The sequence below is a fragment of the Cygnus atratus genome, chromosome 1, assembly GCF_013377495.2.
Source record: "Cygnus atratus isolate AKBS03 ecotype Queensland, Australia chromosome 1, CAtr_DNAZoo_HiC_assembly, whole genome shotgun sequence".
NCBI classification, from domain to species: Eukaryota; Metazoa; Chordata; class Aves; order Anseriformes; family Anatidae; genus Cygnus; species Cygnus atratus.
In genome coordinates, this window is record NC_066362.1 from 104,938,487 (window position 1) to 104,956,675 (window position 18,189).

Below are 18,189 nucleotides of genomic sequence, written 5' to 3' on the forward strand. Positions count from 1 at the left end.
CCTCCATCCCTGACTTTTTCAGGTTAACTCTCTAACTTTCATTTATACAAATATAACTCTCCAGTCTTTTCAGCAAAGATTAACTTGAATTTTTCAGTATGATTAACTGATACAAGTTATAAAACAGAATAGTCTCTGCTTTTTTAGAATGTAAAAATGAAAGTCCTATCACACTTGGATCCAACGTTATAGAAAACACAACACGGATTTGTAGTATTACAAATTTATTTAGTTTCTTTGAAATCATTTTTTCAGCATTGAAAATTTCACACATACAAAAACAACTTTTATGTATTAAATCCAAAGTATGGATTTTTTTTTTTTAACGGAAGTGCTGTGCTTTTTCTCTTTTTTTTTTAAACATCTCATGAACTAAATTCTTCACTTCATTTATAAATTTGATAAAAAATAAGTGATGCACATGTGAAATTCATGTGAATTAACATGTGAAATTCATCTCTTTGGGAAACAAGATTTTTTTTTTTAATTGTATCATGAAAGATACTGACCTGAAAAAGGATAAACAATCATACACAAGGTATAAACATTACACAGAGTAATTCAAACATTTTATAAAGAGATCTGGAAAAGTACCTAAAATAGTAATATTTAGTATAAAATTTCAATAATAAAATATTGCTTGTAATAAATAAGAAAATGTGTTTCATTAATACTGTTCTTCCCTTAAAGCTCTCTTGGATGTAACATGATCAGATCTGATCAAAACTCATTTTTTTCCTCTGTATAAAGTAGGCAGATTTACAGGCTTCAGGTCATTCCTTGTTAGAAACAATTTTATTATCAACAAAACAAAAGTCAGTTCAAGCCTCATGCGTCTTTATGGGCAAAAAAAAAAAAAAAAATCCAGAGTGGGAATAGGCCTTATTACAGTGATTTTAATACCTATGATATTTGCCTATTCTGTTAAAACCAAAGTGGTAAAATAAGACTCCTTATGGATTAGGAATGCAAAGAGCAAGCTGCCCAAGTTTCCTCAAAAGCTTCTAAATATTTGTGTAGCAGTTACCAAAGCCATCAGGGAAAGTTAGCTATACAGGGGATACGAGTTGTATTCCCATTATATGGGGACATTTGTTTTCATTCCTGCACGGCCCATTTGTAGACATGGCAATTTGGAGTAGTTCTTCAGCAGCTGCTCAATAGCAATGTGACGGACATTCAGTTCTGAGGCCAAAGAGTCCTTTTCTTGGACTTGCTGCGTCAGCTCCTCAAACACATCTGCAAGAACATTATTAGGTTAATGCACTTCATCACTCTACTTTTATAGGGATAACAAGTAATGGTGAACATTACTATTAAAAAGGCACAGATATTTAAGTGGCTCACTCACAAGAACATTGTTTAGTTCCAGCACAGCTTGGTATATGCATTGTAAACTGAACAGGATCTCCAGTTTTGTTTTAGGTGACCCAAGTCAAGGTGGAACAATTTGTAACTTGAAACGAAATTGAATCCATGGCAAAAAAATACATATATAACAAAAATACACATTAAGTGCAAATCTGTTTCACCCAGTAAGGTTACACAATAAAAGCACACAGAAGCTTCTTGCTTTATGTAGGAATTAGATGTAATGAGATCTCAATTCCAAACTTAACTGATAGCAAAGCCATTACAGATTCTTTTTAAACAAGATTTTATTTACCACAAAGCAGCACAAAGGCAAAACAAAGAGTACCAAAAAATTCTCACCCTGGATTTGCTTGAGAAGTTTTTCATTAAGTTGCTTTAACTCTCCAGGAGTCATCATATTCACTGTAAGAATAAAATCCGTTATCACTTCCAAAGTAACATAAGTACCTCTAAACAGATTGCCATTTTATCAAATTGTTTTTATTTGCTTTCAAATGATCAACAGGTGTGTGACAGTAAATTAGAGGCCACACTGTTTATTAGCAATTTTGGAAAGTTTGAAAATTTTCTTATGCTGACATAGACAAGTATCTATTCCATAGGAAAGCCCCTTCCTTGGCATCAAGAAGATGCAAGCTCAGGCACTCAAAATACAAGTGTCTAGAATGAGAATTGCTTATCCCCTTTTAACACTTCTTGGACTTCAGTTCTGACAGCAAAACATGTTTTCCACAGTGTTATCCCTGCAAGTACATCTGTTTAATTGCAGGCAAGTGGACAACTACTGAAGCGAGTCCTGCTTCATTTGCAAGCCCTTAGAAAATTGCTTCTGAACAGACTTTTCAGCATGCAGCTACATCTGTTACCTATTAAGTTTTGTGCCTTATGCATATAGAAATACTGTATACAGTTTCCATACTGTAACTCGGTGATAAACAATGAAGAAAATATAAAGTTTACTTCTCACTTTCTTCTGCTACATTCCTAATGAGAACTAAAAGACCCTCTGCATCATTCAAAACTCCTCCTATATATATAAGACTATTCTAAGACACGCACGCTGCTCATCCTCGGAGAAAATGCACTTTAAACCTCAAAGGAGGGAATTTCGAAAGTATTCTACACAGATCTCAATCAACAGTAGCAAGCAAAGCAGCAAAGGCCTCCTTCCTAATAGTCCCTCAACCCAGGTGTGGTGGGCAGAGCTTGGTGCCACATCTACTGCTGAAATGCCCCAGGGCAGGATGGTAAAAACTGACAAGCCTGGCCAACACAGGAGGTTACGGGATGCTGAAACAAACTTTAAGACCTTGTAAATCCTGCCCCTGAGTGCTGCAGCTTAGCAAAGCTCACTGCACACCTCAGGGCGGGGACCATACTGCAATCACACAGCTTTTGTTCAGGGATTTTTGAACACCAGAAGTTTCTGTATTGTTAATTTTAAAACAAGTTCTGACGAGGCTGACTTTTACTTACCCAAAAGACTATTCTGTTATGCTAAGCCTTCTCTTCCAATCTTTCTCACATCTCGCAATTGTGGTTATTAACTTTCTCTTGTTCTTGCCAAACTAAAGAATTTGGCAACAGCTAAGATAGCCTGCTTGTAGCTGCTCAAGACATAAGGCCACTTAACAGAAGAACAGATCCACCTGTCTCCTCCAACAGCCGATTACAGCAGAGCTCCTCCTAACCTTCAGCTCAATAGAACAGATTTTCTCACAAATCACCATACTTTAAGTTGATGCGTTTTAAGGTCCATGAAAGGTCTGATCAGATTTAATACGGTAATTAATAATTAAAAAGGAACAAAAAAAAAATCAATAAGTCTTCCCTTCTTTCTATACCCAGGGGTAAGAAGTCACTTTCTATTTCATTATTTTCATCAACATTTCATTAGCTGCAGCAGGTAGGCAGGTTCACACATTTCCCCCCTCTTTACCTATATCAGGACAGGTCTTTGTTATGTCACATAACTCTGATACAGGAACAGAATACTAAATTTAAGTAAGTTTTTCTATGCACAGCTGAGGAAATTTAAGAAATACTGACCAAGCTATGTACAGTTACATTAACAATATTTTTTAAATAGAATGTTACGCTGTTACAGTGCTGGTGCTGCAATAAGAATGGACCTAATTTTGGCATAGAAAGTCCTACTAGATTTTTCTCTAAAATAAACTTTATATAAGCACAAAGTTTCCAAATGAATATCTTACAAGGCAGAAAAGATAAATAATGTTAAAATTAATTACTTAAAACACAAAGCAAAAATGCCTTAAAAGTATATGATGCAGTCATAGCAGATAGGAAAAAAAATGTTATTGCGCTCAAAAAGAGTTTTATATTCCTCTGTCCTAAGATCAGAGAGATAAATTCAAAGTGACTAACTTCAGTTAGATAACCCCATAAACCAGGTCAAGCTTTCATAATTCCTCTGTTAAATGCTGTTCTGATTTATTTAATTCCAATTTATGACTCCAGAGGACAGGTGGTCAAACAGCACAGCATATCTGGTTTGATTTATGGCACTGCGACTGCTAATTTACTACAAATGCAATAAAAAACATCATACAGCAGTTAAAATTGTCTTGTAAGGAATGAGAAATAACCAAACTTTACAAGGACAAGTTCTGTTAGTTTATTAAAAGTGGGAGTCTAAAGAAACCAATTCCAAATTTTACAGCACCCCTTTCTCTCACTCTCTCATTCCAAATTCTGTTGTTACCTTTTTTTCCATTATCTAAGTTTTCCACTGAACATTTTACTAGCTTTTTCATCTTCTTTCTTGGGTCTTTTGAAATTCAGAAACATTCTCCAATTACTTTCCTCATTTACAAAAGTAAGAGTTAATGTATGCTAGTTTAGGACTAAGAACTGTTCAGAAACATCAAGGTAACTGAATGGATCTGTAGGAACTTGCACTTGACACATCTTATGTAACTTGGTTCTAAAGACTACAATAACCTAAATGTATGTCTGAAGACTCTTCCAGTGACCTTCTTCTGAAATAACAGGAAAACTTATTTTTTTTTCTTATGCTCAACAGGCAGAAGAAAAAAAATCTAGAAGTGCACATGGAGAATCTACTTTAAGAACGTTGAATTCTATATGTTGCTTCACAGGTTTGCTCTGCTACTTTACCTCTAGTTTCCTCTATTGTTTAGGGCAGCTCTATCCAAAAGGTAGCTCCAGACACTACTGATGTTCAACAAGATGGTTGCTTTCAGGAGTTTAATAGTCTGCATAAGCAGGAGCGTGACTGTCACAATTGACGTATTAAAGACTGACTGCAATCAACTGTATCCTTTCTTTAAAACATAAATTAGACAGACCGTGTATCGCTTTGGTGTATAACTATCAGGAAAGTTAAAAAAAACAGAAAGTGAACAAAAACCCACCTTTCCACCCACAAAAACTATCTACTTAACTACGTAACCACATTTTCCCACAGATTTCACAGTAATTCTGAACTGTTAAAAGATGCATTTCTGGCTGTGAATTAATGCCCTGTGGTAACATACAGTGGTCAAGAGATATTTCAGAAGGTGCCCCCCGGCTTGCGAGGCTGCATGTAAATAGATATATACTTACATTCTTCCCTGCTGTAATGAGGATGCCTGTGATGAGGAACACCAGTGCATGAATCACTTTCAGCTTTTTCTGGTTTTTGGGCTTGGCTGTGATTAGACCACAAAACATTGTTGCAGCAGAATGTAGCACCTGTTTCTTGTAACATACCAAGTCTGAAATCAGAGGATTCTCTTTGTTCTAAAAGATTTTGTGAGCAGCTTGAGATGTTTCCGGAATTTCCATCTATCCATTTTGCAGAGTATCTAGGTACTGGGGAGTCAAACTGTGGGAGTAATTTTCTATCAGTCTGATGTCTGAAGTTAAAAAACGGGTGTTGGGATGTTTTTGAGCTTTCAGTGTCAGAGTCTAAATCCTTGTTTTGTGCATACTGTATGATCCAGTTAATTTTTTTGCTCAAGATATTTTTTACTTCTGCATATGTACTTTTAGCGAGCTTTGACCGCGGACAGTCCTGATTTGCTATTAAGTGGAATTTTTCAAAGCAGTCTCTGTGGCCCCTTAAAGATCTTGTATGTAGAAGATCTGACTTTGGTACTCCTGTAAAGACAATAAAACAGAGTTCACTTACTGTTTATTTAAACTATTTTTTCAAAACCTTTATTCACAAGCAACCAATAAAATAAAATATTAAGTGATGCTTTCATATTAACAGTCCCATCATTGAAGTAAACCTGGTATGTGATGATAACCTAAATGATCTGAAATCTCACCCAATCTCAAATCCTTCACCCTAGTAATCTCTAGTGCAGGACTCGGGACTCGCAGGTTACCTCCATGCGCCTCCTACGTGATAACACAGATGAAGCAAGATGCCAGCCGCATACATATTGGATGAAAGCTATACAGACGTTTATAATTTGTCCTAAGTAATTCTAACTACATATCAGACATTTCCACTGAACAATACTGAAGAGCAATCTGATAGCAGCCATTCTAGCAATTATCTTCTATGTATAATGTTTTGAGCCATCTGGTTCACAGATATTGAAGCACCCAGGTTTGTTTCGAGTGCTGAAACATAATTCAGACTTTGGTCACAGTTTATTATTTTGCATTAGTACAAGCCTGTAGCCTAGCTTGAGAATTGAGTTCTAGCACTGTTGACATTTGCCAACATTAAACTGCCTTGAAATTAATTCCATGTAACATGGATGCTTGTTCTTCTCTTTGCTTGTCCTCCTTCAAAGACTATTCAAATAGCTACAGCAGGTAATTTACTCAAACCTCAAAAGTAATTGATAGTGATTGACATGTTAAAAAGGAACACAATCTGTGAAGATCAACAGTTGTTAAGACAGATGGCATGAGAAATTACTGTTTCATGAAGTGAATAGTACTCCACTACAAAATAACTTTTTTCACCTTCAGTGAATACTTATTTTTGTTCAGATTTACCTATGCAGTAGATTCAGTACCCGCGTTAAGAATACTGAGTAGTCTGGCTTATCTCACTCAGTACACTACCTGGGAGGTTCCCAATATGAACAAAAAAAAATACGTAACACAGTTACGTCCCTGATTACAAACAACAAAAAGCATTTCTGAGAACCACTAGTTGAAAGTGTCCAATGCTTACTGAAGTCAACAAAGGTAAGATTCTTAATATTAAAGTCCTGAAAACAAATCCAAGCACTTTATTTTGAATCTCTCACGTACTGGTAACTGATGTTCCATATTTGGGAGGTAAAACATGGAGATGAGCCATTATAATTTTTCTTTATTTTCTACTCTGTAGACATCAGTGAAACTCAGAACCGTTACTGTTCTGGCCATGTTCACAGAAGTGTACATACAATTTATAGGTCAAAAATGAGAAGAGTGGACAATGAAAAATGATGAGAGTGGAATTTATTTTGTACTCAGCAGCAGAGGATAAAGGTAAAGTAATGAAAACAGATATTCCTTCTGTCCAGGAACTAAGTATTGAAGCAAACAAAAAACCAAATCCTAGCCAGAGGCAGTTTTCAAGAAGGAAACAAAGTACAAATTACAGGTGTCACCTCCATAGTTATAAAGTCAAGATTCTCACCCAGCACCTCAAAAATCTTTCAACCTCTTTCAGCAAACAAACATCCACTAATCCCACTAATACACTAACTTCTTAAACTCTAAATAATCTGTCTGCTTGCAATGGCTATTTTCCTCTCTCTCTCCCCCTCTAGAGACTTTAAAATAATAACAACAAAAACAAACAAACAAAAACATTTCTAGTGAAAACAAGGAAAGGCAAGTCATTTATCTTCAGAGCTTATCAGTATGATTATAGCAAGGATGTTTAACTTGGGTAGTATTATATAAACTAAATCATTAAGCCATGAAGAAACAGAAAACACTGTCAATTGAAGTTGTAAGACAGTCACATTTCAAACCCTACAAAAACTAAGAGTAATTTGTTCAATGCTCTTTGCTTTACCCAAGTGATTCTTTGTAGTTTTTTTTGGTTTGTTTTAAACTTACAGAGAACTTCAACAGACTGGAAGGAATAAAAGTCTTGTACAATTTTCCATACAGTAGCTCTCAGGAACCCACCTAACAATTTCATCCTAAGATGAATGAATGAATGAAGTCAATGTCTTCTAGTGACAGGACAGAGAAATCCAGTCTAAAGCAAATACTTGAAGATTTGGTGAAGGAAACAGAAGGGAACCACAGAAAGCACAGTTAAGGATGTCTGGGGCAAACACAGTTTTGCACGGACTGATTCTAGTTCCTGGCTCTTAATAGGTTCTACTACCTGCTTTACTCCTACCCTTCTCCCAGCCCACCCCATCCCCCCAAAACTGGGGGGAAGAACTACAACACTATTTTTAATAAAAACACAAGAATAGAGTCTTGCTAGTTCAGTGAAATACTCCCAGCACTAGTTCCCGAGGCATGGCCTCTTGCACTTAGCTCCTCTGTCTGGCATGGCTGACAGCCCATGGCTGTGAGGCTATGCTTCCTTGTGTATACACACTATCCCCTCTGAGTCAATCACAAGAGAAACACTTGCACAACAAATGACAGAATACTACAGCTTCACTTAAGTTAAAAAAAACACATCTGAGGATTTCTGCCTTTTTATTTCCATTAAAGTAACACATTACTTGTCCAGAAACAAGTTCTAATCAGCATTAGAGCAAACAAATTTATAAATGTTGTTCTTTTAAAATGCTCTTTGATTTTGGGGCATTAAGATTTACACATTAAATGGTAAATGTATGAAAATAAACTAGTAAGTACTACCAACTGATTGACAGACTACGGTAACTTCTGTTTACAAAGCAGAAGAAGGACAAGTAAGAAACAGAAGTACAATGAAAAAACATTCTAGAAGAATATTAAATATTTTTAAAAATTGGATATTGAGTACACAAAACTACATATGCACTCATAGTCAAGCACAGGTAAAAACCTCGGGCTCCCATATGAAATATTTGAAGCCAAATACACGTGAGCTCTATAGTCTTAAAATAGTTTACGGGGCTGCTAATGATATAGAAGTCTCAAAAGCTTCTTTGTAAGTGTTCTGGAAAATAAATTCAGATATGAAACACACATTTGAACTAAGTATGTTACACTACACAGAATTTTCATGTATTGCTCTAAGAAGCCCTATCCTGATAATTTTTTAATACAACACTCCAAACACATTTATTCAGAGGTTGACCCTTCAGAAGACAGAAGCAGAGAATCCCAGCCCGGATTAGGTGCTGACAAACCCCAGCAAATTCTACTAGAAAGCGTATAGGAAATCCTAGAGTAGAAATGCAGCTGGCTAAGGGACACAGATCAGGTTCCAAGGCTTGCACATTTCATCTTCACTGCAGATGTTAAACAATTCCCTATTGCTGTGAATCTGGCTTTCAGCAAGATAGAAGACTATTGTATGAATAAAACAACAACAGGAAGAAAATAAAACCCACACCACTGAAAGTCTCATCATTCTTTAATTGGACCATTTTCCAGGCATGACCTCTTCTTTCCCAGAGGGTGTAAGACTACTCAAAATAGAAAACACACAATTATCAGTCATACAGAACAAGAGAAACTGCAGCATGGCTTTATGAAGCCCCATCTGATTTTTATGTCTCTGACATGAACTTAAAGCAATTTAACAGTCTTTCCTACTGCTAAGTTTATCTTCCAGAAGAGTTTTGAGCATCGTTAACTTTCCCACTCCAGAGGCATGCTGCTCAAAGAAATGAAGTTTTCAGAACGCAGTAATAACAGTTGCTAATTTCAGGCCCACCTATTACAGAAGAAAAAAAAAATATTCCTTCAAAAGTTTAAGTTTTGCTATTTATAAGCCACAGGATACTAGCCATAACAGCACTATTTCTGAACATAGGGCCAGTTATTACAAAAGCTTCTAATCTACAAGAATAAAAAACCCATCCCACTTCAGAATTTACAACCACCCCCTTCTCTTACCCTACTGTGGTTCTATCTAGATACTCTTCAATAAACTAAGGAACAGAAAACATAAAAGCGGTTTGGACGTTGTCTTTAGGCTAGCAGAATTGCTTCAGCTTTCACAAACCTGGTGTGAATTTCTACGTTACCAAACATACACAAAAAACATTCTCTCTGTTGTACTAAGGTGACAGTCCCTTCCCACACAGAGGATGTGCATAACATCTGCCACTAACATTTTAGAATCTTATCCTAGGATCTGAGGATTCACAGTAGCTGCTGTGCCAGCACAGACTAGCAATGACCTACCAGAATTGCACCAACTAAGAGTACTTTCCTTTGGCATAAGTCCTTCTCTTCTGGGCAATACCATCAGCTTTATGAGGCAGAAAAGATGCTTATTTCTTTTTACAAAGAAGTAATACTCTGTATTTTTCTTCATCACCACTTCAGAAAAATCTACCACCTGGTAAACTGACATGGATTAAATGACACAAAGATAATTCAGTTTTAGAGAACAGACTACTTTAACACTATGAACACAGAGACAAATAAAAGTAAGACTTCTGTACTTCACAACAAGTAATATCAGTGTGGATGTGTGACTAATGTCTATCAGTCAGTTCTGGGGATTTTCACAGGATGCACTGGCTTTGACTTCCTGAAACATTCCAGTTACTGCTCTCCCCAGCTGTCTTCTGTGACTACACAGTACTGCTCTTGAAACACCAATGTTTTTACCGGCCTCTGAAACAGCCCCTGAACAACTACTTATCTCCATTGAAAACATTAAGACCAGACAAGCTCAATTTTGATTTTATCTTGTGTGCAGGACTAGGACGTGCGACACGGAAGGAAATGCTTCCCAAAACGTTGCTTGATGGACATAAACGTTCATGTCCATCCACTAGTCAGATCACTCAGGCTGCTGTACGAGGAGGGCTCTTGCCCCAAGACCTCTTCAAAATACATTAAATAAAACCAGCCCATAGCGAAATGTGACAGTAGGTCACCCTCACATCTAAATGACAGTGGATGGGGAGACGTGTTATTCTCCAGTTGTACAATCCTGCCAACACTGAAAAATGGGGCCATTACAGACTTATCTCCAATACATCTGCCTCACGGGACTTAAAGCCGAATACTATTTTCAAGTGTATGCACGCAGTTTCATTTAAATCTTCTGATTTGTTAGATTAGCTGGAAGGAAAAATGCCAGTGCCATTCATTAAATTCCAAAAGCAGACAAACAGTAACGACTAGATATTATCTTTTTCATAAATTAAAATTCTCTCTTCGCTTTTGTTTGATAAAGCCAGTGTTCCCCATTCATCAAGTGTGTACTCAAAACCTCCCATTACATTTCTATCAACTTACATGTACTTTGCCACATAGCAAACATCCTATATAGGACAACATAAATCCAACTGAGCCTTTAAGCATATTTTCAAAATTCACATTCCCTATAAGCTACTATCTAGGAAGAGATTTTTCTACTGTATGAGATGAGCCAATGCATTCTGCTGAAAACTTTACTACAGAAACTACTATGTCAGATATGCCTCACTTCGTAAGAGAAATCTACTAAGCTGACCTGGAAGAGAATGGAAGCCATGAGACAGTATTTCTGTATTCAGGATGATGCCAGGGTAAGTAACGTTACCTGCTCAAATTACTTGCTTGCATGTACAAACTTCCCTCGGTTAGAGAGTTCATAAACATAGTTTTAGAACTAGCCACACAGCTCTGTTTACTCAGCAATACTTACATGGCACTCAAAGGATTAAGAAAGCATCTCCAACTACGTTTGAACTTGAACTCATAGCTAAGAGGTTTACTGGAAGCTGCAGCTAGTTCCACAAGTCCATTCAAGTTGCAGAAATGAGTCATGCCTCTGGACCGCAAATGCTACCTTACAACAAGTTTTCATCCGTCTACCCTAAAGGACAACGATGAAAGTTTTTAGCTTTTGTTGCCACAATAACAAGTTTTGTTATTTTATTAGCATAAAAAAAAAGACACTTTAGAACAGAATGGAAGTAAGACAGCAGTTTCTAAACCTCTCAGCTACATCTTATAACCTAATTTATTTCAGTAAGATATTCTTCTGTACAGCATAAGCGGGGAAAAAAACGTGAATTTTGAGTGCTTGCAACTTTTAAGAACAAAACCACGTTTTTCAAAGATGAACACTGAGAATGAAGAATGAGGACATTACACAAGATTTTATAGACCTTAACATACAAAAAAGCTAAGACAGATTTGTTTATAGCACCTTTGCCTCAGTCTTGAGACTAGAATGCACTAGATCTTACGCTGAAATTGCTTAAAATGCTGCAAGTCTCTCCACACTTTAAAGGATCATGGAAACATAACTATACTTAACATTAACCAGTGTAACTACTGGGTTATCTACTCCCCACATCGTCTTTCATGTTAGAAGGCCTGCAATACAGATTTTGGTTTCAACTCCTGTCATTTACAATTCAGCTGTTTTTCACCTCTAAACACAAAAGGAAGCAAGCCAGTTTGCTTGTCAGTTAGTATTCTCCAAGATGGTATCATAGTCAGCAGTGACAGATAAGCGAAACAGTACATAAAAATCAGCTCAAACAAACAGATTTTTCCCATTCATTACAGTTTCATTTCTCTTACAAACCCCGAACTGACACTTTTTAAACAATTCTGCCTTACGACATGATAGCATAAAACAGGATAAGATAAATACACCTTTTATGAAAATAATGAAAACTAAACTGTGATTATTACAAACTTTGAAACTTTCAGAGCCGAGCGCAATGTCTGCACAAATACATTCAGGTATTAAGCTTCCAAAGCTGGGATTTCCCCAAACATTGTTCAGAGGATCACAGAGCGTGCATCAATGAGGGACACATCTGTGTTGCACAATGTGTTACCATGTAGAGGTATCTAAAGAACCCGGAGCAGCCCTCAGGCAGCACGACTGCCCAGCACTCCAGCCACCTCTCCATGCTCTGCAAAATGTGGACTAGATGGCTACATCCTTCTAGTAGGAGAAGCACAGCACAAACAGATATTATCCCGTGGAAACAGAAACTCCTGCAATTGGCATCTCAAAGCAGATTGTAGGGACGCCATTACCAGGTGTTTTTGTTTATATGTACATACAAACACAAGAAATAAGTGTATGTGTGTATTTCACCACTATAATCCAGTCTCCAGTTCTAACTTCATATCTGTTGTTAGTATTATATATTTACTATCATGGTCCACTTAATCACTTTCACATGCTACAATGAAATGGTTCTTGAGAAGAAACTGGTCTCAAACTGAGATACAAGACATCACTTCCTGGCTTATGCAATCTACTTACACATGAATTTAAAACATTTCCTGTTCCAGTGGTTGATTACTACTGTTGCACCTACTCAGAAAAACAAAACAGTACACAGCTGTACAGAACCAGCTTCATTTCCCAGAGCATTGGCTTTGTGTATCTTAAAGTCTAAGTAATCATGTTAGTATCCCAACATGCTAAATCACCTGATAATCATCCTTCTGGCTAGTTTGGGAATAAATGAGGTATTTACGCATACTTTAATCATTTCCCTGAGCATGAATCCTCAAATTAAATGAGCTGAAAGGGCAAGCACAACAGACAGAAACATTGTCCTTTTGTACCCCCTTCTTTAGACTGAAGAACAGCAACAGCATTGCTAAACTCTCCTCTACAGCAATCTCTCCCTGTTCCTCAAGAAAAGTTGATGACACATAATAGGAGACAGTTTAAACCTGCCTCTTGGCTTTCTGTTTATTCTGTATGCCTGTTTTCCCTTTTCTCCTTATTTTGATATCAATCTTTCAGTTAACTTTAGAGAAACGGGCCCTACAATCCATACACACCACTCCTGAATAAATTCAGCGACAGACATCACAGCTCAGACAACACTAAGCTGCAATCAAACCAATAGCTTATGTGAATTAACTATACACAGTAAGAACCACCAGGTCTTAGGATAAGCTATTATTTAAACATTATAAATCTAGTATTCAAAAACAAATTATTATAGAGACAATATTTCTGATCAAAAACCAAAATTTTCACGACAACATAACTAGCTTTATTTGTTCAGTAACTCAACAATTACTTGGCTAATGCAGACCACAGACTAAGCTTTCTGTACAGGGGTCTGTATAAAAGGACTAGAAAAAGAACTTGAATGTTTATTTCAATTATGCATCATTACTAAGCTATTGTCCAAACATAACAAAGGTTACAAAAAACACAAAACATCAGGAAAGTAAAAGGCTGTACATCACAGTACTGATCCAGGAAGAAGCCTGTTCAGTCATTACACACTGGGGTGTTCTCAGATTTGTTTCTAAGTACTCATCTTACTTAACCAGGACAATCAAGAATCAGTTTGTGTCATCTACACAAACTTTTACAACTTTTACACACATATGTGCAAAACCACAAAGATTTACCAGTAGTTATTTATAATGTGCAGCTATGTACTATATTTTGTGTTTTGGAGACTTTGTGCAATTTATTGTACAACAGATTTTGTTTATATACCTTTGAGAAAGTCTGCTTCAGATGGGGTTCAAGCAGCTAAGTTTTGGCTTAGGTTCGTTTCATGTGCCTGGATTTACCACAGACAGGTTTAAGGAACCAGATGCTGGCAGGAACAGAAAAAGAATTTTCTCACTGGTTTCATTAAAGCACTAGAATACTAAATCTTTTTGAACAATGAAATTGAGGAAACTACTTCCAGAATTTCATATACAGAAGTTAACACTGGCTGCTGCAAACAGCAGGAATACTTCAGCTCCTGCAAGATCCTTTGATGCACACCAATACAAAAAAGGAGCAATCCTTAAGCAGTGTCCTAGCTATTGCATAAATGTGAAATAGCCTGTTTCACTTCCTGAATCACTTAAAAACATATGTGAATAAAAAAAGAATAAGTATGTTTTAATTTCCTGGATTTTGAAATATGATTTCAAATAAAAACAATTAGCAAGAATGACACTTTTTTATGTGTGGGATAGATAGCACGTTTACAGAGTTGACAACTTACAGTCAGTTGATTCTGTGCAACAAGTCGTTATGTGTAGTTTGTTACAATATCAGCAGCAAGTTGGTATGAAAACATCCAGTATAACACTCAGAGTTACTGTGAATTATCTGTTTCATTCCCTACCCTGGGCTCTCAAAAGACTGCTCTTCTAGATACTTATAAATCATTGTCTTTGTTATAGGAAAATACAGGAGATGAATGCAACAGATGTGCCAGAAGTAGAAGGAACGCGACCCTGGATATGGTAAAGAACTGGCTCATACAGTGGTTCAGATAAAAATTCTTTTAAAGATTCTTTCCAAAGTCACTTACACAACCTCTGCTGATCTTAAGCCTCCTCTCCCCATAAAAGTAACAGTACATCTTTTCAAAGAGCACATAAGACAATATCAGAAATTGACGTATTTTGATGCTGCAATGACTAAGATATTAATACTTTTCTTTAACTATGCAAAATAAGAAATTAAGAACATAATGTCCTCAATTTCAGGTGAGCTTTCATCAGTATTCTGTTCAAGTTATCTTTTTTTAAATTAAGTGAAAATCTGGAAGATTATGCAGAGTATACTGCTGCACAGACTACATCTTTGCTATTATCAAGTCTATTTAGAATTCTGGAAAATAAATATAACGTGGTTCCAGCTAAAAAACATGATCATTTTGTAAAGTAATATCCATTACAAGAAACTTTGACAAAGTCCACAGCTTTTCAAACAGAGCACAACCAACCATCCAGCAATTTATTTAATGCACTCTGTTTTATTTATTTCACCACTTCCACTACAAAAATAGATTCTGAATGTAACTGGTTTACTTAATTCTAATTATGGCAACACTTTTTTTCTAATTAAAGAGTCTAGAGAAAGAAGCATCCTAACTTTGCTGCAAACCTATCATTTGAAAACAGGAAGGAAATTAAAGCACACTGACATCTTGATTTAGGTTAGACAGTTGCTCTGAGTTTTATATGATAGAGTGCAGATATACAAGCATTTCTCTTCCAAACAAAAGCAAGAAGATTACTACTCAAGCATGAAAGCATTGTTCAGATTAAAATATATATCACCTCTATTAGTAAATGCCTTGAAGACTTTTTTTTTTTAAATTAAAGTCCCAACTTTTTAATCAAAAAAGTACAGGGTCTATGTTTGAAAGGAATTCCGATTTGCTAATACATTTTTCAGGTTCCTGTGAGGTGAGAACAAAATTCTATTACTTACACATGCACTAAAAGTAAGATGCACAATAGAAGCAGTATATTGAACACAACACTTACAGTCCCCTGTGTTCCAGACAGTCTTATGCTTCTGTGTTTTAGAATAAGCAACCAGACCGCTCACTGGGCACAGTGCTTATATCTCACAACACTCCCCCTCAAAAAGACTAGATCAGACTTTCAGTGTACTCTCACATATATCAAACAAACCAAATCCTGTTATCTGTCATCAAGAAATTAGACTATTCACATTACAGCTTTAGGATCTTCACATTCAATTGCCTCGTGCAAGTTTAGATTACTCCTGGTGGTCACACACATACAGAACTGGCAAACACCACTTGTTTAAGAAGGAACAACTTACTTTGTTGTCCAAAAAATCAAGAGACAACGTTTATGCATTGAAAGAAAAAAACTTAACTGACTTAAAAAAGGAAATCTCTGTTCTAGTCTGTTCATTCATGCCCAACACTTACTTCAGACATGAAGACAAGGAGCAAGATAAGTAAATTTGTTGGAAAAATGAGGCTTTATGCTCTAGAAGCATACAAGTTTTACTCAATCTATACTGTTCTGGAGGCCAGTGACAATGCTTACAAGATCGGTCTTTTAAAAAGAGCCCAAACTCCTACTTTACAGTTGGCAAATTTTAAGGAGATTCGACTATGAATCCAGTCTTTATCATACTGCGTGTATTACTATCTTATGAAAGCACAAAACAGATCTTTGATTATTTCTACTTAAAAGGAAACACTGATCTGCTTCCAAGAACAACTTTGCTTTGGAATTCGCAGTGTAAGTTTCGTATATAACCCACTCTGATCATTGAGCAAAAGCTTTTGATAAAGGCAGCACAGGCGCTCCTTTCCATCGGAACGGACCCCAGGGCTCAGCACCAGAAGGTAAAACACTGCGAGGCTGCAGAGGCTGGTGAAACACGAGTACACCTTCACACCCAACGGGAGGGAAGAGGTGCTCTGTTAGGAAGCCTAGAAAAACCACCGGCTGGAAACCTAACGAACCGGCTGGCTCAGCAGGAAAACTTCTGAACACGGCAGTCTCCCCACCACGAGTTTTACCCAGGGTTTGCGGCCCCAGAGAGCCCCGGGCGCACCACCCGTTACCTTCGATGTTGAGCTCGAAGCAGACGTGGCAGAAGGACAGAGTCTCCCTCTCGGTGCCCAGCTTGCAGACGCTGCACACGTTGTCATCGTCCAGATCGATGCTGACGAACTGCTCCTCATTCATCCTGACCCTGGGGGGAAAGGGGAGGGGGGGACACGCGAGCCGTTAATAACGGCCGCAGCGCGACCAACGGCCGCCACGCGCTCCAGCACAACCTCTCCGGGAGGCAGCGTCCCGGACAAGTTTCTTCCGCGGGGCGCGGCCGCGACGGGGCCGGAACCCCCACGGAGCGAGCCCCGAGCCCGCAGCCCCCCGCCCCGAGTCCCCCCCCAGTCCAGCCCAGCTCAGCACAGTCCCAGCTCACCTCCACACTCCAGCACCACCTCCACCCACCCGCTGCCGCTGCCGGCGCCCCACTATTGTCCGCCGCCACGGCACCGCCCGCCGCTTCCGGACGACTCCAAGGGCTCGGCCGGGACGGGGAGAGAGAGGCGGGACGAGGCGGCCGCCGCCCGGCCTCCGAGCAGCTACAGCGGCAGAGAGCGCCCCTGCCCGCCACCGCCGCTTGGGCTCGCCCAGGGCCTGCGTGTGTGTGTGTGTGTGTGTGTGTGTGTGTGCGCGCGCGCGCGCGATTGTGTGTGGGGAGTGAGTGTGTGTGATGTTGTTGTTTTAACCTAATTCTAGGGAAAATAATAAAAAATTTGGTCCTTGGGTATTGCTGTTGCTTCACACTCCTTGTGCCTGTGGAGGGAGGGAGGGAGGGAGGGAGGGAGGGAGGGAGGGAGGGAGGGAAGGAGAAAGTTCCATAACAACACGGTTAGGAGTTGTGACAGGAGCATGCAAGCGGCACGACCAGCGCTGGGGCCTCCAGTGTGCGTGCTGGGCGTAATGGGAAGCCCCAAGTACTGGGGTGGAAAGTAAAACCATGGTAGCTCTGCTCGTGAAACCGCGCCTGGTGGCGCGTGTCTTCCCGAGAAGTTCCCCAGTGCAAGGAAATCACCCACAGCACGCTTCTGTTACGTCACGTAGGGCTGTGTACGAAAGAGATGCGTAATCTTCCAGAATCTCCTCCCTCTAAACACATTTTCCTACAGCTTATCATTTACAGTTTATTTTTACTTTCACTGTATTTTCTCAGGGCATTTTTGCAACTCTATCAAAAAGAAACAGACAAAAAAAAGTCACTCTGTGTTAATACATTCCTTCACAGCTCTTAAAGTAGTGCGTAGACTTTAGATTTGCTTCTGTGAGAGGGCAGCAGAACATATTTCATCCCAGAGCTTCCTGAAATCTTCCTCCAATTGTTTTTCCCACTGCATGGCACTGGACTTGCGAGAGGGACAGCATTTCCATTTCCCTTGGCTGCTTTTTTCATAAACCTGAAGGGTGGCAAAGAAGCAGCAGCCTGGCTTAATTGCAAAA

At 38.3% G+C, this 18,189-nt stretch overlaps 1 protein-coding gene across 2 annotated transcripts; it reads right to left on the bottom strand.

The window, feature by feature from the left end:
- Positions 1 to 205: 205 nt before the first annotated feature.
- Positions 206 to 17,751, bottom strand: C1H21orf91 (chromosome 1 C21orf91 homolog). Of its 2 annotated transcripts, none has more exons than XM_035545886.2 (5): positions 17,132 to 17,236; positions 16,767 to 16,897; positions 4,966 to 5,502; positions 1,714 to 1,776; positions 206 to 1,239 (listed from the first exon to the last, which is right to left on the bottom strand). In XM_035545886.2, exons 2-5 carry the CDS (start codon positions 16,888 to 16,890, stop codon positions 1,079 to 1,081), a joined length of 885 nt encoding a protein of 294 aa, XP_035401779.1. In that variant the 5' UTR covers positions 16,891 to 16,897; positions 17,132 to 17,236; the 3' UTR covers positions 206 to 1,078. The 2 variants fall into 2 exon arrangements, with proteins under 2 accessions (XP_035401779.1, XP_035401780.1); XM_035545887.2 differs by having other exon boundaries at positions 215 to 1,239; positions 17,161 to 17,751.
- Between the last annotated feature and the right edge of the window lie 438 nt (positions 17,752 to 18,189).